This window comes from Coloeus monedula (assembly GCF_965178545.1).
Source record: "Coloeus monedula genome assembly, chromosome: 39".
Lineage (NCBI taxonomy): Eukaryota > Metazoa > Chordata > Aves > Passeriformes > Corvidae > Coloeus > Coloeus monedula.
The window spans coordinates 1,046,713-1,072,396 of NC_138819.1; the positions used below are offsets into that span (position 1 = coordinate 1,046,713).

A 25,684-nucleotide genomic window follows, 5' to 3' on the forward strand; every position below is an offset into this window, starting at 1 on the left:
CAAACCTGCCTGGCCCTCCTGAGACCCCCCCAGACCCCCTGCACTGACCCCATCAAAGCCATCCCCATGTCGGCCATCATCACCCAGTCAGGGGCTACCGGTGAGCGAGACCCCCCCCCAAATGAACCTGAGACCCCCAGAACTGCCCTGAGCCCCCTGAGACCCCCAAACCCCACTGAGACCCCCACTGACCCCATCAAAGCCATCCCCATGTCGGCCATCATCACCCAGTCAGGGGCTACCGGTGAGCGAGACCCTTCCCCAAATTAACCTGAGACCCCCAGAACTGCCCTGAGCCCCCTGAGACCCCCAAACCCCACTGAGACCCCCACTGACCCCATCAAAGCCATCCCCATGTCGGCCATCATCACCCAGTCAGGGGCTACCGGTGAGTGAGACCCCTCCCACAAATGAACCTGAGACCCCCAGAACTGCCCTGAGCCCCCCAAACCCCACTGAGACCCCCACTGACCCCATCAAAGCCATCCCCATGTCGGCCGTCATCACCCAGTCAGGGGCTACCGGTGAGTGAGACCCCTCCCCAAATGTACCTGAACCCACCCTGAGCCCCTCAGACCCCTCCCTAAATGAACCTGAACCCACCCTAAGCCCCTCAGACCCCTCCCCAAATGAACCTGAACCCACCCTGAGCCCCTCAGACCCCTCCCTAAATGAACCTGAACCCACCCTGAGCCCCTCAGACCCCCCCAATTCCCATCACCACCCTGTGAGTGACAGGGGGTGACCCCCGTGCCCACCCCGGTGACCCCCCTCCCGTGCCCCCAGGTGTCACCAGCAGCCCCGGGATCAAGTCCCCCATCACCATCATCACCACCAAGGTGATGACCTCGGGCACCGGGACCCCCGCCAAGATCATCACGGCCGTGCCCAAGCTGGGCGGGGGACACGGCCAGCAGGGCGTGACTCAGGTGAGGGGACCCCTGGGGACACCTGAACCCCCCCTGGGGACACCTGAACCCCCCCCCAGGGATACCTGGGGACACCTGAACCACCCCTGGGGACACCTGACCCTCCCTTAGGGGACCCCTGGGGACACCTGAACCTTCCTTAGGGAACACCTGAACCTCCCTGGGGACCCCCAGGGACACCTGAACCCCCCTGGGGACACCTGAACCTCCCTTAGGGGAACACCTGAACCTCCCTTAGGGGACCCCCAGGGACACCTGAACCCCCCTGGGGACACCCAGGGACACCTGAACTCAGGTGATGGGTTGGGGACAGTGGTGGCACTGCAGGGGCTGGTGACACTGGAGGGGGGGGGGGTCAGATGGGGTGTTGGTGGCACTGGGGGGGGGGTCAGATGGGGTGTTGGTGACACTGAGGGGGGTCAGCCGAGGTGTCCCAAGCCCGGGGGTCTCCAGGTGACCGCGCTGTGCCCATGTCCCCTCAGGTGGTGCTGAAGGGGGCCCCGGGGCAGCCGGGCACGATCCTGCGGACGGTGCCCATGGGGGGCGTCCGGCTGGTCACCCCCGTCACCGTCTCGGCCGTCAAGCCCACGGTGACCACCCTGGTGGTCAAGGGCACCACTGGTGAGTGAGTGGGGGGGGAACGACATGGGGTCACTGGGGGGTCCTTGGGTCACCTCTGGGTCACTGGGGGGGGTCACGGGTGGTCAAGACCACCACTGGTGGGGGGGGGGGTCATGGGATCGTGGGGAGGGGCATTGGGTCACTGCGGGGTCACTGGGGGGGGGTCACTGACAGTGGGGTCACGGGCAAGGGGAAGGGTCGCCACATCACCAGGGGGTCACTTTGGGGTCACTATGGCACAGGGAGGGTCACCATGGCACAGGGGGTCACTTTGGGGTCACCGTGGCACTAGGAGGTCACTTTGGGGTCACTGTGGCACCAGGGGGTCACTTTGGGGTCACTTTGGGGTCACTTTGGGGTCACTGTGACACAGGGGGTCACTTTGGGGTCAGTTTTCCGGGCGGTCGCTCACTCCGCTGGGTCCCTCGCAGGTGTGACCACGCTGGGGACGGTGACAGGGACGGTGTCCACCAGCCTGGCGGGGGGCGCGGGCGGTCACAGCGCCACGGCCTCGCTGGCCACGCCCATCACCACCCTGGGGACAATCGCCACCCTCTCGAGCCAGGTCCTGAACCCTGCGGCCATCACGGCCACCGCGGCCGGGGGCGGCCTGGGGACACCGACCATCACCATGCAGGTGAGGGGACATCGGGAACATCAGGGACAGGGGTGCTGGGGACCCCCAGGGTCCTTGTGGGGGTGAGGGGACACTCAGGTTCTGGGGTGACAGCTGGGGCTGCTGTGGTCAGTGCCACCCCCGTGTCCTGAGCTGTGCCCTAGGGGGGAGGTTGTGGTCAGTGCCACCCTTGTGCCCAGAGCTGTCCCCTGGTGGGGGGGTGCAGTGGTCAGTGCCACCCCTGTGTCCCAAGCTGTCCCCTGGTGGGGGGAGGGTGCTGTGGTCAGTGCCACCCCTGTGTCCCAAGCTGCCCCCTGGTTTGGGGAGGGTGCTGTGGTCAGTGCCACCCCATGCCCAGAGCTGTCCCCTGACCCCCCCTGGGGACACAGCCGGTGTCCCAGCCCACGCAGGTGACGCTGATCACGACGCCCAGCGGGGTCGAGGCCCAGCCCGTCCACGACCTCCCCGTGTCCATCCTGGCGTCACCCACGGCCGAAGGTCCCCCCGCAGCCACCTCCGGTGGGGGCGGCCTGGCCGAGCCCCCCCCCGCCGAGACCACCCCCGGCACGGTCACTCTGGTGTGCTCCAACCCCCCCTGCGAGACCCACGAGACCGGGACCACCAACACGGCCACCACCAGCCTGGTGGCCAACGTGGGCACGGGCGGGGCACAGCAGCAGCTGCAGCTGCTCTGCGAGGACGCGGGAGGGGGGACAGCGCTGCCGCAACCCCCCCGGGCCTGCTCCAACCCCCCCTGCGAGACCCACGAGACCGGGACCACCAACACCCCCACGGCGGCCGGCACGGGCGCGGCGCGCCTGGGGACACCGGGGGCACCGCCCTGCCCCACGCAGCAAACGGCGGCCACGGGGACGACGATGACGGCGCGGCTGTGCCCCCCCGAGCCCCCCGCCGGCGTCACCGGCACGTGCCAAACACAGGAGGCCCCCCCGTGCCAAACACCCTGGGGGCAGCCCGAGGTGAGCACGGCCACCGGAGCGGTCACCGCGGCCACCGTGGGGGGGGCCCCCAGCTGCGAGAGCCCCGCGGGGACACGGCTGTGCTCGAACCCCCCCTGCGAGACCCACGAGACCGGCACCACCAACACGGTGACGGTGACGGGGGCACAGCTCTGCTCCAACCCCCCCTGCGAGACCCACGAGACCGGCACCACCAACACGGTGACGGTGACGGGGGCACAGCTCTGCTCCAACCCCCCCTGCGAGACCCACGAGACCGGCACCACCAACACGGTGACGACGACGGGGACGCGGCTCTGCTCCAACCCCCCCTGCGAGACCCACGAGACGGGCACGACCAGCACGGCCACCACCACCACGGCCACCTCGCGGCCTCCCCCGGAGCCGGGCACGGCGGTGCCACCGCCGCGAGGTGTCCCCCCCTGCGCCAACCCCCCCTGCGAGACCCACGAGACCGGCACCACCAACACGGTGACGATGACGTCGTCGCAGCTCTGCTCCAACCCCCCCTGCGAGACCCACGAGACCGGGACCACCAACACGGCCACCACGGCCACCGCGGGGTCCCGGCCGGGTGACACCACCACGGCCACCAGCGCGGCCACCACCGCCGCCACCGCCACCACCACGGGGGGGTCCCCGCCTTGTGCCAACCCTCCCTGTGAGACCCACGAGCCCGGGACCACCAGCACGGTCACCGCGGGGTCCCCGCCCTGCCAGAGCCACCAGAGCGGGGCCACCAGCACGGTCACCACCGAGGGGGTGACGCCGCCCCTACCCTGTGCCACCACCGCCACCAGCCCCCCCCGTGCCTGCTCCAACCCCCCCTGCGAGACCCACGAGACGGGGACGACGGCCACGGCCACCACGGTCACCGCCAGCATGGGCGCCAGCCAAGGTGACGCCCGCGTTGTCCCCAGATTGTCCCCAAATCGGTACTTTGGGGTGGTCGCCTCACTGACCCCTCCCTGTTGTTCCCACAGACCCCCCCCCACCAGCTGCCAACGGGCAGGGGGATGGGGAGACCCCCCCCAGTGAGGGTGGGGGTCCCTCTGTCCCCCCTGGGACCCCCAGCCCCGGCCCCAGTGGCACCGGGACCCCCCAGCCCCGGGCGGTCACTACGGTCACTCAGTCCACGCCAGCGCCGGGACCGGCCGTGCCAGTGAGCGGCTTTGGGGATGCTGGGGGGAGGCTTGGGGGCACTGGGAGGGGGCTTGGGGGCACTGGGAGGGGGTTTGGGGACACTGGGGGGAGGGTTGGGGACACTGGGGGGAGGGTTGGGGGCACTGGGAGGGGCCTTGGGGACACTGGGATGGGGTTCGGGGACACTGGGAGGGGCCTTGGGGACACTGGGATGGGGTTCGGGGCACTGGGAGGGGCCTTGGGGACACTGGGAGGAGGTTTGGGGGCACTGGGAGGGGTTTTGGGGGCACTGGGAGGGGTTTTGGGGACACCAGGGCTCATTGGGACCATGGCTGGGGAGGTTTTGGGGACACCAGGGGGGCTTTGGGGCCCACCAAGGCCCCATTTTGGGGGTCTCTGTCCCTCATCTCCAACCCCCTTTCCCCTCCCCCCCCCTCCCAGACCATCTCGTCGCTGACTGAGTCCCCCCCGGCGCCCCCCGAGACCCCTCCGACCACCACCCCCACCCCCCCCGGAGACCCCCACCCGCCCCAGGACCCCCCCTCGGCCCCGTCCCCGTCGCCCCCCGCCCCCGAGGCCGCCCCCGCTGAGGCCGGGGGGTCCCCGGAGCCGCTGGCCGTGGTGGTGCTGCCGCCGGCCGCGGCCGAGGGGGGCCCGGCCGAGGGGCTGGCGCTGCCCCCCGAGCTGCTGGCCGAGGCGGGGGGCGCGGGTGGCCCCCCGGGGCTGACCCCCGAGGAGCTGGCGGTCACCGCGGCGGCCGAGGCGGCGGCGGCGGCTGCGGCCAGCGAAGAGGCGCAGGCCCAGGCCCTGGCCATCCAGGCCGTGCTGCAGGCCGCCATGGGTCAGTCAGGGGTCCGGGGGGGGGGGGGTTGGGGGTGATGGGGGTGGTCCCATGGCCACGGTGGCCCCATGGTGGCCGTCCAGGCCGTGCTATGGGCTGTGATGGGTCAGTGAGGGGGGGCTGGGGGGGGTCTTGGCCCCATGGTGGTGGACCATGGGGGGCTTGACTTCTGGGGGTGGTGGTTCCGTGGTTGTGGGACCCCGTGACCACGATGACCCTGGGAGGGGGGGGGGGGGGTTGATTTTGAGATGACCCCATAACCATGGTGACCTCATAGTGGGCTTGGGATGACCCCTATGGCCACGCTGACCACAAGGACCCCACGGGGGTGTGGGATTCGGGCTGACCACAAGGACCCCATGGCGGGGTGGGATTTGGGCTGACCACAAGGACCCCATGGGGGTGTGAGATTCGGGCTGACCACAGTGACCCCGTGGCAGGGTGGGTTTTGGGCTGACCACAGTGACCCCATGGCAGGGTGGGTTTTGGGCTGACCACAAGGACCCCACAGGGGTGTGAGATTCAGGCTGACCACAAGGACCCCACAGGGGTGTGGGTTTCGGGCTGACCACAGTGACCCCACAGGGGTGTGGGTTTCGGGCTGACCACAAGGACCCCACAGGGGTGTGGATTTCGGGCTGACCCCACCCCTGACCTGTCCCCCTCTGTCCCTGCAGGGACGTCGGAGCCGCTGGAGCCCGGCGAGCCCGGGGGGGGCCCCGCGGAGCTGGGGGGGGCCCTGGGGGTGCCGGAGGGGGCGGGGGGCGCGGGGGGGGCTCTGCCCCTGGTGCTGACCCAGCAGGAACTGGCGGCGCTGGTGCAGCACCAGCAGCACCTGGCCGAGGCCGGGACCCCCCCCGCGGCCCCCCCCGCGGCCCCCGCCCCACCCCCTCCCGCCGCCGCCGCCGCCCCCCCCCAGGCGGCCGCGCCCCCCCCCCATTTGCCCACCGAGGCCTTGGCCCCCGCCGACAGCCTCAACGACCCTGCGGGTGACACCAACGGCCTGGGGGACCTGGGGACAGTCCCCGGGGGGGCCGCCCCCGCCGCCCTCCTGCCCCCCCCCGGCGACGGTGAGAGAGGGGGGGACCCCCCAGGTCTGGGGTGGGGGGCACCCGTGACAAGGGGGACACCCATAAAGGGGTGGGGGGACACCCATGGTGGGGTTTGGGACCCCTTTGGGGGGGTCACCCACAGCAAGGGGGGGCCCCCAAAGGGTTGGTTTGAGACCCCACTGCTCACATTGGGGTGGGGGTCTTTTAAGCCCCCTCCTCAGTTTTTTGTGTGTCCCCCTTCTCCCCCCCCCACCCCCTTTCTTCAGGCTTGGCCCCCTCGAGCGCCTTTGTGGCCCCCCCGGGCCCCGCGGTGGCCCCCAGCCCCGCCAAGCTGCAGGCGGCCGCCGCCCTGGCCGAGGTGGCCAACGGCATCGAGAGCACCCCTGTGGTGAGTGGGGGGGGGGGGGGGCAAGCACCGAAATTACCCCCTAAATTCCCCCAAATTCCTCCTCTGAATGACCCCAAAATTCCTCCCAAAATCCCCTCATTATTCCCAAAAACCTCCCCAAAATTCATCTTCAAATCCCCCCGAAATTCCCAAAAATCTCCCCAGAATTCATCCCCAATTCCCCCCAGAATTCTCCCAAAATTCCCCCCCAATCCTTCCTCTGTCAATGACCCCAAGATCCCCTCAAAAGACCCCAAAATCCCTGCAGAAAAACCCCAAACCCCACCAAAAACATGCCTGGGACCACCAAAAATCCCCCAAAAATCCCCGAGCTCCCCGCCAGCCCCCCGGGGTGTCCCCTCCCCCCGGTGACCCCGCTGTCCCCGTGTCCCCCAGAAGCCGGAGCCGGGGGCGCCGCCCCCCAAGGCGCTGCCCAAGAAGGAGAACCAGTGGTTCGACGTGGGGGTCATCAAGGGCACCACCATGATGGTCACTCACTACTTCCTGCCGCCCGAGGACGCGCCGCCGCCCGACGTGAGTGACCCCCGCGGGGATGGCACCGGGGACACCCCCTGGGACAGCCCTGGGACACTGGGGACACCCTGGTGGCACTGGGGACACCCCCTGGGACACCCTCATGGCACCGGGGACACCCCCTGGGACACCCCCATGGCACCAGGGACACCCCTGGGACAGCCCTGGGATACTGGGGACACCCTGGTGGCACTGGGGACACCCCCTGGGACACCCCCATGGCACCGGGGACACCCCCTGGGACAGCCCTGGAACACTGGGGACACCCTGGTGGCACTGGGGACACCCCCTGGGACACCCTCATGGCACCAGGGACACCCCCTGGGACAGCCCTGGGACACCGGGGACACCCCTGGGACACCCTCATGGCACCGGGGACACCCCCTGGGACACTGAGGACACCCCCTGGGACAGCCCTGGGACACCAGGGACAGCCCTGGGACACCCCCATGGCACCGGGGACATCCCTGTGGCATTGGGGACACCCCCTGGGACATCCCCATGGCACCAGGGACACCCCCTGGGACAGCCCTGGGACATTGGGGACACCCTGGTGGCACCGGGGACACCCCCTGGGACACCCTCATGGCACCAGGGACACCCCTGGGACAGCCCTGGGACATTGGGGACACCCTGGTGGCACTGGGGACACCCCCTGGGACACCCTCATGGCACCGGGGACACCCCCTGGGACAGCCCTGGGACACTGGGGACACCCTGGTGGCACTGGGGACACCCCTGGGGACACTCCCATGGCACTGGGGACACCCCTGGGACACTCCTATGGCACTGGGGACACCCCCATGGCATCGGGGACACCCCTGGGACACCTGCATGGCACTGGGGACACCCCTGGGGCCACCCCGGGGCCACCCTTGGGTTCTCTGTCCGTGTCCCCGTGTCCAGGGGGGGTTTCCTCCATCTGTGTCCCCGTACCCGGGGGGCTCCTGGCTGGGAGCCCACGTCGCTGGCGCTGCGGGGTCCCTCTGTGCCCGGTGTCCCCATGCCCATGTCCCCACGCCCAGTGTCCCCACGGTGTCCCCATGCCTGTGTCCCCCTGTCCATGTCCCTGCGGTGTCCCCATGGTGTCCCCATGCCCAGTGTCCCCATGCCCAGTGTCCCCACGCCCGTGTCCCCACAGTGTCCCCACGGTGTCCCCACGGTGTCCCCATGCCCAGTGTCCCCCTGCCCGTGTCCCCGCGGTGTCCCCATGCCCAGTGTCCCCCTGCCCGTGTCCCCACGGTGTCCCCACGGTGTCCCCATGCCCGTGTCCCCATGCCCGTGTCCCCACGGTGTCTCCACGGTGTCCCCCTGCCCGTGTCCCCACGGTGTCCCCGCGGTGTCCCCGCGGTGTCCCCCATGCCCGTGTCCCCCTGCCCGTGTCCCCACGGTGTCCCCGCGGTGTCCCCCTGCCCGTGTCCCCACGGTGTCCCCACGGTGTCCCCCTGCCCGTGTCCCCGCGGTGTCCCCCATGCCCGTGTCCCCCTGCCCGTGTCCCCACGGTGTCCCCACGGTGTCCCCCTGCCCGTGTCCCCACGGTGTCCCCGCGGTGTCCCCATGCCCGTGTCCCCGCAGGAGGAGGGCACGGGGGTCCCTGACCACTCGCAGCTGCGGCGCCAGGAGCTGCAGCCGGGCACGGCCTACAAGTTCCGCGTGGCCGGACTCAACGCCTGCGGCCGCGGGCCCTTCTCGGAGCTGTCGGCCTTCAAAACCTGCCTGCCCGGCTTCCCCGGCGCGCCCTGCGCCATCAAGATCAGCAAGGTGACCCCAGACCCACGGCGGGACCCCAGACCCACGGCCTGACCCATGGGGGGACCCCAGACCCATAGCAGGGACCCCTAACACCAACCCCTAACACCAATCCCACCCCAACCCTGCCCGGCTTCCCCGGCGCGCCCTGCGCCATCAAGATCAGCAAGGTGACCCCAGACCCACAGTGGGGACCCCAGACCCACGGCCTGACCCATGGGGGGACCCCAGACCCATAGCAGGGACCCCTAACACCAACCCCTAACACCAATCCCACCCCAACCCTGCCCGGCTTCCCCAGCGCACCCTGCACCATCAAGATCAGCAAGGTGACCCCTGACCCACTGTGGGGACCCCAGACCCACGGGGGAACCCCTGACACCAACCCGACCCCAATCCCACCCCAACCCTGCCCGGCTTCCCCACTGCTCCCTGAGCCATCAAGGTCAGCAAGGTGAACCCAGACCCACAGCCTGACCCACAGCAGGGACCCCAGACCCACAGCCTGACCCACAGCAGGGACCCCAGACCAACAGGGGGACCCCAGACCCACGGGGGAGCCCCTGACCCCAACCCTGCCCGGCTTCCCCACTGCCCCCTGCACCATCAAGATCAGCAAGGTGAACCCAGACCCACAGCCTGACCCACGGTGGGGACCCCAGCCCCATAGCAGAGACCCCAGACCCACAGCCTGACCCACGGTGGGGACCCCAGCCCCATAGCAGAGACCCCAGACCCACAGCCTGACCCACGGTGGGGACCCCAGCCCCATAGCAGAGACCCCAGACCTACAGCCTGACCCACGGTGGGGACCCCAGCCCCATAGCAGAGACCCCAGACCCACAGCCTGACCCACGGTGGGGACCCCAGCCCCATAGCAGAGACCCCAGACCCACAGCCTGACCCACGGTGGGGACCCCAGCCCCATAGCAGAGACCCCAGACCCACAGCCTGACCCACGGTGGGGACCCCAGCCCCATAGCAGAGACCCCAGACCCACAGCCTGACCCACGGTGGGGACCCCAGCCCCATAGCAGAGACCCCAGACCCACAGCCTGACCCACGGTGGGGACCCCAGCCCCATAGCAGAGACCCCAGACCCACAGCCTGACCCACGGTGGGGACCCCAGCCCCATAGCAGAGACCCCAGACCCACAGCCTGACCCACGGTGGGGACCCCAGCCCCATAGCAGAGACCCCAGACCCACATCTCTTGGCTGTGACACCAATCCCACCCCACGCCAACCCCAGTTCAACCCTGCTGTACCCCCCATGTCCCCCCACCAAGTCCTTCCCATAACCCCCCCTAACACCCCCATAACCCCCCGTGCCCCCCGTGCCCCCATAACCCCCTGTGCCCCCCTAACACCCCCCTAACCCCCTGTGCCCCCCTGACCCCCCGTGTCCCCGCAGAGCCCCGACGGAGCCCACCTGACGTGGGAGCCGCCGTCGGTGACGTCCGGCCGCATCGCCGAGTACTCGGTGTACTTGGCCATCCAGGGGGGGCCCGGGGGGGGCCCCGAGGCGCGTGGGGGAGGGGCCCAGCTGGCCTTCATGAGGGTCTACTGCGGGCCCAGCCCCTCGTGCCTCGTGCCGGCCGCCAGCCTGGCCAGCGCCCACATCGACCACACCACCAAGCCGGCCATCATCTTCCGCATCGCCGCCCGCAACGACAAGGGCTACGGCCCGGCCACCCAGGTGCGGTGGCTGCAAGGTGGGTCTGGGGGCTCTGAAATGAGTCTGGGGGCTACGGACACCCGGGGGTCCCTGTGGGGCTGGGCACGGGGCTGTGGGACTGCTCCCCACCCTGCCAAGGATGAGGGCTACGGCCCGGACACCCAGGGGCGGTGGCTGCAAGGTGGGTCTGGGGGCTCTGAAATGGGTCTGGGGGCTCTGAAATGAGTCTGGGCACTGCAGGCCCCATGGAGGGGCTCTGAAATGGGTCTGGGGGCTCTGAAATGGGTCTGGAGGCTCTGAAATGAGTCTTGGGGGCTGCAGACCCCATGGAGGGGCTCTGAAATGGGTCTGGGGGCTCTGAAATGAGTCTGGGCACTGCAGGTCCCATGGAGGGGCTCTGAAATGGGTCTGGGGGCTCTGAAATGAGTCTGGGGACTGCAGGCCCCGTGGAGGGGCTCTGAAATGGGTCTGGGGGCTGCAGGCCCCATGGAGGGGCTCTGAAATGAGTCTGGGGGCTCTGAAATGAGTCTTGGGGGCTGCAGGCCCCATGGAGGGGCTCTGAAATGAGTCTGGGGGCTCTGAAATGGGTCTGGAGGCTCTGAAATGAGTCTGGGCACTGCAGGTCCCATGGAGGGGCTCCAAAATGGGTCTGGGGGCTCTGAAATGAGTCTGGGGACTGCAGGCCCCGTGGAGGGGCTCCAAAATGGGTCTGGGGGCTCTGAAATGGGTCTGGGGGCTGCAGGCCCCATGGAGGGGCTCTGAAATGGGTCTGGGGGCTCTGAAATGAGTCTGGGGGCTGCAGGCCCCATGGAGGGGCTCTGAAATGGGTCTGGGGGCTCTGAAATGAGTCTGGGGGCTGCAGGCCCCATGGAGGGGCTCTGAAATGGGTCTGGGGGCTCTGAAATGAGTCTGGGCACTGCAGGTCCCATGGAGGGGCTCTGAAATGGGTCTGGGGGCTCTGAAATGAGTCTGGGGGCTGTAGGCCCCGTGGAGGGGCTCTGAAATGGGGCTGGGGGCTACGGGCCCCTGGGCAGGGGGGGGCTGCAGACCCCTGGGGTCCCCCCCACACCCTGATGGCCCCCCCTGAACCCCCCCAGAGTCGAGCAAGGACGGAGCCGCCGGGAAACCGGGCAGCAAACGGCCCCTGGCGTCCCCCGACCTGTGAGTCCCGGGGGGCTTTGGGGGGTCCGGGGGGATTTGGGGGGTCCTGGAGGGATTTGGGGGGTCCCGGGGGGCTTTGAGGTGGATCCTGAGGGGCTTTGAAGGGGTCCTGGGGGGCTTTGAGAGGTCCCAGGGGGCTTTGGGGAGGTCCCAGGGGGCTGTTTTGGTGGGCTCAGAGGTGGTTTTGGGAGTCTGGGGGGGTTGTTTTGGGGGGGCTGGGGGCTGTTTTTGGGCTCGGGGGCTCTGGGGGGGGGTCACGGCAGGGGTCTGGGGGCTGTTTTGGGGGTTGGGGGGGTCACGGCAGGGGTCTGGGGGCTGTTTTGGGGGTCCTGGGGGGCTGTTTTGGGGCTGTGTTTGGGGTCTGGGAGCTGTTTCGGGGTTGTTTTGGGGCTCTTTTGAGGAGGGGTCTCCATTGGACCCCCCCCTAAATGCCCCCTCCCCAAATTCCCCCCTCCCTCCAGGAAATCCGCTCCAAAGAAGCCCAAGGCCGAAGGGCAGTGAAGGACCCCCGGGACCCCCCCCCACAAATCCCGGGACCCCCCCCTCCCCAACATCCCGGGGGGGGTTTTTTTGGGGGGGGGGGGGGGGTTTGGGGGTCCCCTCGCCTCGGGGGGGGGTCGGGGGGGTTTTTTTTTTACCTGTTGCAGTTGCTGGAATGAAAAGTTTTGTACAACGCTGCCCCTCCCCCCCCCCCCACCCCCCCAAAATCCCCCGGGACCCCCCCCCCACCCCCACCCTGTACAGACCCCCCCGGGGGTGGGGGAGGGGCAGGGGGGGACCCCCGGTGTATCATAGTGGGGGGGGAGGGGAAAAGCGCCCCCCCCGACCCCTCCCCTCCCCCCCCGAGTGTTGTGTCCGTCGTTTTTGTGCTATTTTGAAAATTAAAAAAAGACATTTTTTTGGAGTAAAAAGAAAAAAAAAAAAAAAAAAGGGGAATTTTGGATTGGGGGGGGGGGGAGGGGTCCTGCTATTTAGGAGCCCCCACTTGGGGGGGTCTGGGAGGGAAATTGGGGGGCTCTGGGGGGGGGGCATTTGGGGGGGGTTCCTGCTGCTCTGGGACCCCCGGCTGGGAGGGGTCCTGGGGGTCTGGGGGGGGGTCACTTGGGGGTCTTCGGCCCCTTTGAACCCCCCAATTTTGGGTCTGGGGAGGTCCCGGCGGGGGGGCGGGGCCAGAGCACGGTGGGCGGGGCTACGGGGAGGGGGCGGGGCTACGGGGCGGGGTGGGGGCGGGGCCTTGTCGCGAGGTCTCGTGACGGGGCAGCGGCCGCGGTGGGTCCGGGGGGGGGTGGCGGCTTTGGGGACCCCAAGGGGGTCCTGGGGGGGTCCTGGGGGGGCTGCGGGGACCCCCAGGGCTGAGGTGGGGCTTGGGGTCAATGGAGACCCCCGGGCTGGGGGGTTGGGGACCCCCATGATGGGGTTTGGGGGGCCTTGGGGTGGGGCTGGGGGGGATTTTGGGGACCTCCATGGGGGTCTAGGGGGGTTGAAGGGACCCCCATGGCTGGGGGTGGCTGGGGGTCCATAAGGACCCCCAGGGTGGGGGGGCTGGGGGTTCGTGGGTCTGGGGGCTCTATGGGGCTGGGAGATGGAAATCTGGGGGGGGCTCTGGGGTATTTGTGGGTCTGGGGGGGTCTCTGTGGGTCTGGGGGCTCCACGGGTGGGTCGGGGGGGTATTTGTGGGTCTGGGGTCCCACGCGGTGCCCCCTCCCAGCCATGGAGCAGCTCCGGGCGTGGCGGGGCCGCATCGGGGCCGAGCTGGACGCGGCCGTGGCGTTCTGGGAGCGGCACTCGCACGACCCCGAGCACGGGTGAGGGGCTGGGACCCCCCCGGGACCCCCCCGGGACCCCCAAGTGTCCCCCCGAGTGACCTCGGGACCCCACAAGTGACCTTCGGGACCCCTCGAGTGTCCCACACATCCCCACGGGTGACCCCGGGGTCTGGGACCCCCCAAGTGTCCCTGAGACCCCCGAGTGCCCCCCAGGTGCCCCCCACAGCCCCCGGGGGAACCCTGAGGTCAGAGACCCCCGAGTGTCCCCACAGGGGACAGCCAGGACCCCCAGCTGCCCCCCCCCCCCTCCCCCAAGGGATCCCGGTGTCCGGCACCCCCGAGTGACCCCCAAGTGCCCCTGGGACCCCCCAAATCCCCCCACCCACCCCCCGTGTCCCCCCCAGGGGCTTCTTCTCCTGCCTGAGCCGCGACGGCTCCGTCTACGACGACACCAAATTCGTGTGGCTGCAGGGCCGGCAGGTCCGTGTGGGGCGGGGGGCGGGCCCTGGGGGGCACCCTGCCCCCCCTGAACCCCCCTGAGCCCCCCTGAACCCCCTGAACCCCCAGATCTGGGTCTATTCCCGCCTGTACCGAACCGTGCCCCGGTTCCGCCGGCCCGAGCTGCTCGAGGCGGCGCGGAAAGGTGGGGAGGGGGTGCGGGGGGCACGGGGGGGTTATGGGGCGGGTTATGGGGGTGATATGGGGCGGGTTATGGGGCGGGTTTTGGGGGTGATATGGGGCGGGTTATGGGGATGATATGGGGCGGGTTATGGGGATGATATGGGGCGGGTTATGGGGCGGGTTATGGGGGTGATATGGGGCAGGTTATGGGACAGGTTATGGGGATGATATGGGGCGGGTTATGGGGCGGGTTATGGGGCGGGTTATGGGGATGATATAGGGCGGGTTATGGGGCGGGTTATGGGGGTGATATGGGGCAGGTTATGGGACAGGTTATGGGGGTGATGTGGGACAGGTTATGGGGCGGGTTATGGGGGTGATGTGGGACAGGTTATGGGGCGGGTTATGGGGGTGATGTGGGGCGGGTTATGGGGGTGATATGGGACAGGTTATGGGGCGGGTTATGGGGGTGATATGGGACAGGTTATGGGGCGGGTTATGGGGGTGATATGGGGAAGGTTATGGGGCGGGTTATGGGGCAGGTTATGGGGCGGGTTATGGGGGTGATATGGGACAGGTTATGGGGCAGGTTATGGGGTGATGTGGGGCAGGGCTGGGGTGGGAAGTGGAGTGGATTATGGGGTGGCTGTAGGGCGGGTTGTGGGGCAGCCATGGGGCAGCCATGGAGCGCTGTGGCTGCGGTTCCCCCACTGCCCATTTTGGGGGCATTTCCCCCCTTTTCCCGCCCCCAATTCCCCCCAAATTCCCCCATTTCCAGCTGGGGAGTTCCTGCGGCGCTGGGCGCTTTCCCCATCGATCCCAGTGGGAACGATTCCCCCCCAGTTTGTCCAGATTCCCACCACTGATCTCAATGGCAGCGATTCCCCCCTTTTCCCGCCCCCAATTCTTCCAAATTCCCCCAAATTCCCCCAAATTTCCCCCGTTTATCTCAACGGCTGCAATTCCCCGTTTGGCCGCTAAGCGGCGCTGCCGCCATTATTGTCTATGGGCGCCGTTCTCCCGTTGCTCATTTTGGGGGCATTTCCCCCCTTTTTTTCACCCCAAATTGCCCAAAATTGCCCGAAATTGCCCCAATTTCCAGCCGCCGAGTTCCTGCAGAGCCACGTGCGGCCCCACCCCGGCTCCTCCCGCGCCGCCTTCGCGCTGACCCGGGACGGGCGCCCCGAGCGGCTCCAGCGCAGCTTCTACAGCGAAGCGTTCTGCGCGCTGGGGCTGGACGAGCTGGGCCGGGCGGCGGGGGAGCCCCGCTACCGGGTGAGACCCCTCCCCAAATAACCCTGGGACCCCCAGGGACCCCCCAGTACCGGGTGAGACCCCTCCCCAAATAACCCTGAGGCCCCCCCAGGGACCCTCGGTACCGGGTGAGACCCCTCCCCAAATAACCCTGACCCCCCCAGGGACCCCCCAGTACCGGGTGAGACCCCTCCCCAAATAACCCTGACCCCCCCCAGGGACCCCCCAGTACCGGGTGAGACCCCTCCCCAAATAACCCTGACCCCCCTAGGGACCCTCGGTACCGGGTGAGACCCCTCCCCAAATAACCCTGACCCCCCCAGGGACCCTCGGTACCGGGTGAGACCCCTCCCCAAATAACCCTGACCCCCCAGGGACCCCCGGTACCGGGTGAGACCCCTCCCCAAATAACCCTGACCCCCCAGGGACCCCCAGTACCGGGTGAGACCCCTCCCCAAATAACCCTGACCCCCCCAGGGACCCCCCAGTACCGGGTGAGACCCCTCCCCAAATAACCCTGACCCCCCAGGGACCCCCCAGTACCGGGTGAGACCCTTCCCCAAATAACCCTGACCCCCTCAGGGACCCCCGGTACCGGGTGAGACCCCTCCCCAAATAACCCTGGGACCCCCAGGGACCCTCCAGTACCGGGTGAGACCCCTCCCCAAATAACCCTGGGACCCCCAGGGGCCCCCGGTACCGGGTGAGACCCCTCCCCAAATAACCCTGACCCCCCCAGGGACCCCCGCTACCGGGTGAGACCCCTCCCCAAATAACCCTGACCCCCCCAGGGACCCCCGGTACCGGGTGAGACCCCTCCCCAAATAACCCTGACCCCCCCAGGGACCCCCCAGTACCGGGTGAGACCCCTCCCCAAATAACCCTGACCCTCCCAGGGACCCCCCAGTACCGGGTGAGACCCCTCCCCAAATAACCCTGACCCCCCAGGGACCCTCGGTACTGGGTGAGACCCCTCCCCAAATAACCCTGAGGCCCCCCCAGGGACCCTCGGTACCGGGTGAGACCCCTCCCCAAATAACCCTGACCCCCCCAGGGACCCCCGGTACCGGGTGAGACCCCTCCCCAAATAACCCTGAGGCCCCCCCAGGGACCCTCGGTACCGGGTGAGACCCCTCCCCAAATAACCCTGACCCCCCCAGGGACCCCCGCTACCGGGTGAGACCCCTCCCCAAATAACCCTGGGACCCCCAGGGACCCTCGGTACCGGGTGAGACCCCTCCCCAAATAACCCTGACCCCCCCAGGGACCCCCCCAGTACCGGGTGAGACCCCTCCCCAAATAACCCTGACCCCCCCAGGAACCCCCCAGTACCGGGTGAGACCCCTCCCCAAATAACCCTGACCCCCCCCAGGGACCCCCGGTATCGGGTGAGACCCCTCCCCAAATAACCCTGGGACCCCCAGGGACCCCCCAGTACCGGGTGAGACCCCTCCCCAAATAACCCTGACCCCCCCAGGGACCCTCGGTACCGGGTGAGACCCCTCCCCAAATAACCCTGACCCCCCAGGGACCCCCCAGTACCGGGTGAGACCCCTCCCCAAATAACCCTGGGACCCCCAGGGACCCCCCAGTACCGGGTGAGACCCCTCCCCAAATAACCCTGACCCCCCCAGGGACCCTCGGTACCGGGTGAGACCCCTCCCCAAATAACCCTGACCCCCCCAGGGACCCCCGGTACCGGGTGAGACCCCTCCCCAAATAACCCTGACCCCCCAGGGACCCCCGGTACCGGGTGAGACCCCTCCCCAAATAACCCTGAGGCCCCAGGGAGCTCCAGACTCCTCCCGGGGACCCCCAAACCCCCCAAAACCTCCCCCGGGACCCCCGGGACCCCCAGCCCCCCCTGACGCCCCCATTTCCCCCAGGCCTGGGCTCGGGACTGGGCTTTGGCCGTGTGGGGCTGGGCCCGGGGGGCTCCCATGGAATTGGGGCGCCCCCGGTTCGCGGGGACCCCCCCCCAGCAGGCGCTGGCCCAGCCCCTGATGGTGCTCAAGGTGGGGCTGCAGCTCTGGGGGGACCCCAAAAGGGACCCCCAAAGTGACCCCGACCCCGAGGCCGAGGCCATGGCGGAGTGGGGGGCACGGCACGTCCTGATGCATCTGCAGGTACCCCAAAATCCCACCCGGGACCCCAAAAATCACCTCCGGAACCCCCAAAATCCCACCCGGGACCCCAAAATCCCACCCGGAACCCTCAAAATCCCACCCGGGACCCCAAAATCCCACCCGGAACCCTCAAAATCCCACCCGGGACCCCCAAAAATCACCTCCGGAACCCCAAAAATCCCACCCGGGACCCCCAAACCCCCCCCGGGATCCCCAAAATCATCCCTGGGATCACCCCAAACCCACCCAGCACCCCCCAAAATTCCCTGGAACCCCCCTGGGACCCCCAAATCCCCCCCACGACCCCCAACCCCCCTCAAATCCCCCCCCAAGACCCCCAAATTCCCTCTAAGACCCCCCCAAAGTCGCCCCCGGGGGCTCTTTTCCCCCACGAGCAGCCCCGGGGGCCCCCCAAATTCGGGGTCCCCCCCTCACCGGGGTGTCCCCCCCCCAATTTGGGGGTCCCAGCGGGGGGACTCGGTGGTGCTGGAGAACGTCACCCCCGAGGGGGGGGAGCTGCCGGGGAGCCTCGGGCGCCTCATGAACCCCGGTGAGGGGGGGGGACCCCGATTTGGGGAGGGGGGAACCGATTTTGGGGGGTTGGGCCCCAATCTGGGGGGGGGGACCCTGATTTGGGGAGGGGAATGGAGATTTTGGGGGGGGTCGGAGCCCGATTTTGGGGGAAAAATCCCCAACTTTGGGGAGGGAGATCCTGATTGGGGGGGGAGGGGCACGGAATTTGGGGGGGAATCCCAATTTTGGGGGGGTTGGACCCTGGTTTTTGGGGGGATGGGCCCCGATTTGGGGAGGGGGGAACCTCGATTTGGGAAAGGGACCCCCAAATTTGGAGCCCGGTTTTTGGGGATGCCAGCCCGATTTAGGAGACGCCAAATTTTGGGAGGTGGATCCCAATTTCGGGGTCCCAACCCCCCCAGTTGTGGGTCCCTCCATTTTCGAGGGGTTTCCCCCCAATTTTTGGCTCCTAAACCCCGAATTTTGCCTTTCCCTCCCCAATTTTTTCCTCTTTTCCCCCAATTTCCTCCTCCCACCCCTCCAAATTTTGGGCTCCCCCCTTTTCGAGCCATTTCCCCACCAAATTCTGGGCTCCTTTCCCCGATTTTGAGCTCGTTTTCCCCCATTTTTTGGCCTCCTAAACCTCAGATTTTGACTTTCCCTCCCCAATTTTTTGCTCTTTCCCCCCAAATTTGGGGGTTGGGGTGCCGCAGGCCACGCTCTGGAGGCCGGCTGGCTGCTGCTGGAGTTCTCGGCGCGCCGGGGGGACGCGGATTTGGGGGCTCGGGCCGTGGCCGCGCTGGTGGAGGGACCCCTGAGGTGGGGCTGGGACCCCCAGCACGGGGGGCTCTTCGCCTTCCTGGACGCCGACGGGCACTGCCCCACCCAGGTAACCCCAAAATCCCACCCTGGGACCCCCAAAATCTCACCCAGGGACCTCCAAATTCCCCAAAATCCCACCCCGGGATCACAAAATTCCCCAAAATCCCACCCAGGTAACTCCAAGATCCCACCCCGGACCCCCAAATTCCCCAAAGTCCCACCCTGGACCCCCAAATTCTCCAAAATCCTGCCCAGGGACCCCAAAATCCCACCCAGGGACCTCAAAATTCCCCAAAATCCCACCCCGGGACCCCCAAAATCCCAAAAATCCCAGCCTAGGACCTCAAAATTCCCAATAATCCCACCCCGGGACCCCCAAAATCCCAAAAATCCCAGCCCAGGACCTCAAAATTCCCAAAATCCCACCCCGGGACTCCCAAATTCCCCAAAATCTCACCCCAGGACCCCCAAAATCTCACCCAGGAACCTCCAAAACCCCAAAAAACCCCACGGAGGTGCCCTAAAATTCCACCCAGGGACCTCAAAAACCCCAAATCCCCCCAAAAACCCCAAATCCCTCTAAAAATCCCACCTGGGGACCCCCAAATCCCACCCTTTTTACCCTTTTTCCCCATTTTCCCCCAAATTCCCAGTTTTTCTCCCCAAACCCGCAGCTGGAGTGCTCCACAAAGCTCTGCTGGTCCCACTTTCCCTGTTTTCCCCCCTTTTTTGCCCCTTTCCCCCCCATTTTTCCCCCATTTTTTCCCATTTTTCTCCCCATTTTCCCGTTTTTTCTCCCGTTTTTTCCTGAATTCCCGGTTTTTCTCCCCAAACCCGCAGCTGGAGTGGTCCATGAAGCTCTGGTGGCCACACGCCGAGGCCATGGTGGCCCTGCTGGCCGCCCACCGCTCCCAGCCCCGGCCCAGTTTGATCTCCCAGTTCCTCCAGCTCGCCCAGTTCACCTTCGACAGGGTGGGGGAGGGGCGAATTTGGGGGCTCGGGGGGAGAATTTGGGGTCCAGGAAGGTCCTGGGGGGAAAAGGGGGGGCGCGGGGGGGGAAATTTGGGGGCAAAATGGGGGGGGGTTGGGTCTTGGGGGAGGTCCTGGGGGGGTTTGGGGTCCCTGGGGGGTCTTGGGGGTGTCCCTGGGGAGGTCCCTGGGGGGTCTTGGGGGGGTCCTGGGGGGGTTTGGGGTCCCTGGGGGTGTCCCTGGGGGGTCTTGGGGGGGTCCTGGGGGGGTTTGGGGTCCCTGGGGGGGTCCCTGGGTGGTCTTGGGGGGTCCCTGGGGGCGTTTGGGGTCCCTGGGTGGTCTTGGGGGGGTCCTGGGGGGGGGTTGGGGTCCCTGGGGGGTCTTGGGGGTGTCCCTGGGGGGGTCCCTGGGGGGTCTTGGGGGGTCCCTGGGGGCGTTTGGGGTCCCTGGGTGGTCTTGGGGGGGTCCTGGGGGGGTTTGGGGTCCCTGGGGGGGTCCCTGGGTGGTCTTGGGGGGGGTCCTGGGGGGGTTTGGGGTCCCTTGGGGGGGGCTCCAGGGGTCCCCAAAGTTCCCAATTTGGGGGGAGGGTCCCATTTGGGGGGGGGGGGAGGGGGCTCCCCCAGAGCCCTTTTTTGGGGGGTGGGGGGTCCCTTTGGGGGTTCCTTTCTTTTGGGGGGGCTGGGGGGGGTCTCAGCCCCCTCTCCCCGTCCCCCCCAGTTCCGGGACCCCGAGCACGGGGAGTGGTTCGGGTACCTGGCCCGGGACGGCTCCGTGGCCCTTCCCATCAAGGGGGGGCCCTACAAAGGTGGGGCTGGGGGCTTGGGGGGGGGGATTATTCCCATTTTCCCCATTTTTTCCCCTTTTTTCCCTGTTTTTCCCCATTTTTTCCCCTTTTTTCCCTGTTTTTCCCCATTTCCTCCCCATTTCTCCCCGTTTTCTCCTGGTTTTCCCCGTTTTTCTCCCGTTTTTCTCCCATTTTTTCCCCGTTTTTCCCCACTTTTCTCCCGGTTTCCCCTGTTCTTCCCATTTTTTCCTGTTTTCCCCTGTTTTCTCCCCTTTTCTCCCGTTTTTCCCCGTTTCCCCCCGTTTTTCCCCATTTGCCCCCGTTTTTTCCCATTTTCCCCCCATTTCCCCCCGTTTTCTCCCTTTTCCCCCATTTCCCCCCATTTTTCTCCCATTTTTCCCCGTTTTCCCCGTTTTTCCCCATTTTTCTCCCATTTTCCCCGTTTTTTCCCATTTTCTCCTGTTTTTCCCCCATTTTTCCCCCTTTTCCCCATTTTCCCCCGTTTTCTCCCATTTTTCCCATTTTCTCCCATTTTCCCCGTTTTTCTCCCATTTTTCCCTGTTTTCCCGTTTTTTCCCCATTTCCCCCCATTTCTCCCATTTCCCCCCATTTTCCCCCCATTCTCCCCTGTTTTTCCCCCATTATCCCCCGTTTTATCCCCTTTTTCCCCGGTTTTGCCCTGTTTATTTCCCATTTTCCCCCATTTTTCCCCCATTTATTTCCCATTTTCCCCCATTTTTCCCCCATTTATTTCCCATTTTCCCCCATTTTTCCCCCATTTATTTCCCATTTATTTCCCATTTTCCCCCATTTTTCCCCCGTTTGTTTCCCGTTTTTCCCATTTTTCCCCCGTTTATTTCCCGTTTTTTCCCATTTCCCCCCGTTTTCCCCCCATTTATTTCCCATTTATTTCCCGTTCATTTCCCGTTTTTCCCATTTTCCCCTGTTTATTTCCCGTTTTTTCCCATTTCCCCCCGTTTCCCCCCATTTATTTCCCATTTATTTCCCGTTTATTTCCCATTTTTCCCCGTTTTTCCCCATTTATTTCCCATTTTCCCCATTTTCCCCATTTTTCCCCCATTTTTCCCCCGTTTATTTCCCGTTTTTCCCATTTTTCCCCCATTTATTTCCTGTCTTTCCCAATTTCCCCCGTTTTTTCCCTTTCCCCCCCATTTCCCCCCGTTTATTTCCTGTTTTTCCCATTTTCCCCCATTTTTCCCCCATTTATTTCCCGTTTTTTCCCATTTCCCCCATTTTTCCCACGTTTATTTCCCATTTTTCCCCCGTTTCCCCCCATTTATTTCCCATTTATTTCCCGTTTTTTTCCCATTTTTCCCCGTTTTTCCCATTCCCCCCCATTTTCCCCCCATTTATTTCCCATTTTTCCCATTTTCCCCCCGTTTTCCCCCATTTATTTCCCATTTATTTCCCGTTTTTCCTATTTCCCCCCGTTTTTCCCCCGTTTATTTCCCGTTTTTCCCATTTCCCCCCATTTATTTCCCGTTTTTCCCATTTTCCCCCATTTCCCCCCATTTATTTCCCATTTCCCCCCGTTTTTCCCCCGTTTATTTCCCGTTTATTTCCCATTTTTCCCATTTTCCCCCCGTTTTCCTCCATTTATTTCCCGTTTATTTCCCATTTTTCCCATTTTCCCCCCATTTCCCCCCATTTATTTCCCATTTCCCCCCGTTTATTTCCCGTTTATTTCCCATTTTCCCCCATTTTCCCCCCGTTTATTTCCCGTTTTTCCCATTTTTCCCCCATTTCTCCCCATTTATTTCCCATTTTTCCCATTTCCCCCCGTTTTCGCCCCATTTATTTCCCGTTTTTTCCCATTTCCCCCCATTTATTTCCCGTTTATTTCCCATTTCCCCCCATTTTCCCCCCGTTTATTTCCCATTTTTCCCCCATTTCCCCCCATTTATTTCCCATTTCCCCCCTTTTTCCCCCATTTATTTCCCATTTATTTCCCATTTCCCCCCATTTCCCCCCATTTATTTCCCGTTTTTTCCCATTTCCCCCCGTTTTCCCCCCATTTATTTCCCTTTTATTTCCCATTTCCCCCCATTTCCCCCCATTTATTTCCCGTTTTTTCCCATTTCCCCCCGTTTTTCCCCCGTTTATTTCCCGTTTTTCCCCATTTTCCCCCCATTTTCCCCCCATTTATTTCCCGTTTATTTCCCGTTTTTCCTATTTCCCCCCGTTTTTTCCCATTTCCCCCCTTTTTCCCCCATTTATTTCCCATTTCCCCCCATTTCCCCCCATTTATTTCCCGTTTTTTCCCATTTCCCCCCGTTTTCCCCCCATTTATTTCCCGTTTATTTCCCATTTCCCCCCATTTTCCCCCCATTTATTTCCCATTTTCCCCATTTTCCCCATTTCCCCCCATTTTCCCCCCGTTTATTTCCCTTTTATTTCCCATTTCCCCCCGTTTTCGCCCCGTTTATTTCCCTTTTATTTCCCATTTCCCCCCATTTTCCCCCCGTTTATTTCCCATTTTTCCCCCATTTCCCCCCATTTATTTCCCATTTCCCCCCGTTTATTTCCCGTTTTTCCCCATTTCCCCCATTTTCCCCCCGTTTATTTCCCGTTTTTCCCCATTTCCCCCCGTTTTTCCCCCGTTTATTTCCCTTTTATTTCCCATTTCCCCCCATTTCCCCCCATTTATTTCCCGTTTATTTCCCATTTCCCCCCATTTTCCCCCCATTTATTTCCCGTTTTTCCCGTTTCCCCCCGTTTCCCCCCGTTTATTTCCCGTTTTTCCCCATTTTCCCCCCATTTCCCCCCATTTATTTCCCGTTTATTTCCCATTTCCCCCCATTTCCCCCCGTTTATTTCCCGTTTTTCCCCATTTCCCCCCATTTTCCCCCCATTTATTTCCCGTTTATTTCCCATTTCCCCCCGTTTCCCCCCGTTTATTTCCCGTTTTTCCCGTTTTCCCCCGTTTTCGCCCCGTTTATTTCCCGTTTATTTCCCATTTCCCCCCGTTTCCCCCGTTTATTTCCCGTTTTTCCCGTTTTCCCCCGTTTTCGCCCCGTTTTCCCCAGGCTGTTTCCACGTGCCGCGGGCGCTGCTGATGTGCGAGGCGCTGCTGGCGGAGATCCTGGAGGGGGAGGGGGCGGCTCAGGACCCCCCCCCCCAATAAATTTGGGACCCCCCCCCCAATTAAGCTGAGACCCCTCCCCCCAAAACCCCAATAAAGGTGGAGCCCCCCCCCGACCCCCCCCACCTCAAATAAACCCCAAAATCCACGAGAAATTCGTGCCCCTCCCCCAAAAAAAAATCACCGCGTGCGACCCCTCCCCAAAAATCCCCAAAACACCCCAAAATCCCCCCAAAATTCCCAATAAAGCGCTGGATCCCCCAACAAACCCGCGTGTGACCCCTCCATGTCCCCCCCACGGGTGACCCCCCCCCCCAAATCCCCCCGTTCTCCCCCTCCAAATTCCCGAAAATCCCCAAATTTCCCTTTTCCCCCCCAAAATCCCCGCGCCCCCCCCTCGCCCACAACAAAAATGGCGGCGCCCATTGCCTCTTTATTACGTCACTTCCGTCGTTCAGCTCTTCATTTCCGCTGTTCCCTCCTTTTCCCCCCTCTCCCCCCGGGCTCGGCTGTTCCCTCTGTCCCCCTCTCCCCCCGCCGCGCACGCGCCGCTGTTCCCTCCTCCCTCCCCCCTCCCTCCGCGGCTGTTCCGCGGCGCGCCGCTCCCCCCCCCCGCCGCGCTGCGTCTCCCGCACCCGCAGGATGGAGGTGCTGAACCAGGTGGGGACCCCCCCCCAAAAAACCCCCCCGGGACCCCCCCTCTGCGCCAAACCCACCCGGGGACCCCCCCAGGGACCCCCCCGGGCCGGCTCGGGGGGTGAGGGGCGGCCGCGACCCCCCCGCTCCGCGCTGGGGGAATGGGTGGGGAATTGTGGGGAGGGGGCTTGGGGGGGGATTTGAGGGGGGGGGGAACTGGATTGAGGGGTGGGGGTGGGATTGGGGGGGGGGTGTCTGAATTTGGGGGGAGGGGGGCGGATGAATTGGGGGGCGGGGGGCCTGAATCTGGGGAGGGGGTTCCTAAATTTGGGGAGGGGTCTCCAAGATTTGGGGCGATCCAGGTGGATTTGGGGGGGGGGGCGCCAGGATTTGGGGGATGCGGGTGGATTTTAGGGGGGGGGGGCACCTGGATTGGGTGGGGAGGGGGGGTTGAATTTTCGGGGGGAGGGGTCCGGAATTTGGGGAGGGGTCGCGGCCGCCAGGAAGGATTTGGGGGGGGGGGGGAGGGGGGAAATGCCCTTGAAGGGGGAGGGGTCATTTTTGGGGGGGGGTCGCTGCCGCAGCATCCCGGGGGGGGGGGAGGGGGGGTGAGGATGATGATGCAGCAACAATGGGGGGGGGGGGGGAGCCCAAAAACCCCCCCGGGAGGGGGAAAATGAGTGGGGGGGCGGGGTATGACGTCAGCGTGACGTCACCACGGCCAGGTTGGGGGTGACACCCCCCCCCCATCAATTTTGTCCTTGGGGGGTCCCGGATGTCCCGGGGGGGTTTGAGGGGGTTTTGGGGGGGGGTTGGGGGGTTTTTGGGGGGGGGGTCTCTCTTTCCCTCTCGTGGGGGGGGGTCCCGAAGCCCCTCCTGAAGCCCCCCCGCCCCTCCCCCCCCCAGTTGGTGGCCGGGGGGCAGTTCCGGGTGGTCAAGGAGCCCCTGGGCTTCCTCAAGCTGCTGGAGTGGGTGAGTGACCCCCCCGGGACCCCCAAAACCCCCCCGGAACCCCCCCCGGAACCCCCCCAGGACCCCCAAAAACCCCCCAGAACCCCCCCGGGACCTCCCCAGGACCCCCAAAACCCCCCCGGGACCCCCCGGGACCCCCCAGAACCCCCCCGGGACCCCCCCGGGACCCCCCCAGGACCCCCAAAACCCCCCCGGGACCCCCCCGGGACCCCCAAAACCCCCCCGGGACCCCCCCGGGACCTCCCCAGGACCCTCAAAACCCCCCCGGGACCCCCCCGGGACCCCCAAAACCCCCCCGGAACTCCCCCGGGACCCCCCCAGGACCCCCAAAACCCCCCCGGGACCCCCCCTGGACCCCCAAAACCCCCCCGGAACCCCCTCCGGGACCCCCAAAACCCCCCCGGGACCCCCCCAGGACCCCCAAACC

At 65.6% G+C, this 25,684-nt stretch overlaps 2 protein-coding genes across 8 annotated transcripts in view; both read left to right on the top strand.

The window, feature by feature from the left end:
* Positions 1 to 12,576, top strand: part of HCFC1 (host cell factor C1) — a 33,291-nt gene extending 20,715 nt beyond the window's left edge. For all 7 annotated transcript variants that reach the window (XM_082300379.1, XM_082300381.1, XM_082300378.1 and 4 more), the window contains 13 exons: positions 787 to 929; positions 1,412 to 1,550; positions 1,982 to 2,187; positions 2,556 to 4,044; positions 4,130 to 4,308; positions 4,731 to 5,130; positions 5,808 to 6,200; positions 6,449 to 6,570; positions 6,967 to 7,104; positions 8,680 to 8,865; positions 10,267 to 10,567; positions 11,628 to 11,691; positions 12,153 to 12,576. In XM_082300379.1, coding sequence (XP_082156505.1) covers positions 787 to 929; positions 1,412 to 1,550; positions 1,982 to 2,187; positions 2,556 to 4,044; positions 4,130 to 4,308; positions 4,731 to 5,130; positions 5,808 to 6,200; positions 6,449 to 6,570; positions 6,967 to 7,104; positions 8,680 to 8,865; positions 10,267 to 10,567; positions 11,628 to 11,691; positions 12,153 to 12,192 — 3,800 coding nt within the window. In that variant the 3' untranslated portion in view covers positions 12,193 to 12,576. The remainder of the gene's footprint in view (positions 1 to 786; positions 930 to 1,411; positions 1,551 to 1,981; positions 2,188 to 2,555; positions 4,045 to 4,129; positions 4,309 to 4,730; positions 5,131 to 5,807; positions 6,201 to 6,448; positions 6,571 to 6,966; positions 7,105 to 8,679; positions 8,866 to 10,266; positions 10,568 to 11,627; positions 11,692 to 12,152) is intronic.
* An 825-nt stretch (positions 12,577 to 13,401) lies between these two features.
* RENBP (renin binding protein) lies at positions 13,402 to 23,707 on the top strand (the record flags this gene model as incomplete). The annotated part of the gene is made up of 10 exons (XM_082300296.1): positions 13,402 to 13,496; positions 13,862 to 13,937; positions 14,025 to 14,100; positions 15,181 to 15,353; positions 17,219 to 17,458; positions 17,927 to 18,008; positions 18,685 to 18,860; positions 19,634 to 19,765; positions 20,480 to 20,567; positions 23,594 to 23,707. The coding sequence occupies 10 exons, from the start codon at positions 13,402 to 13,404 to the stop codon at positions 23,689 to 23,691; spliced, it is 1,236 nt and encodes a 411-aa protein (XP_082156422.1). The 3' UTR covers positions 23,692 to 23,707.
* Between the last annotated feature and the right edge of the window lie 1,977 nt (positions 23,708 to 25,684).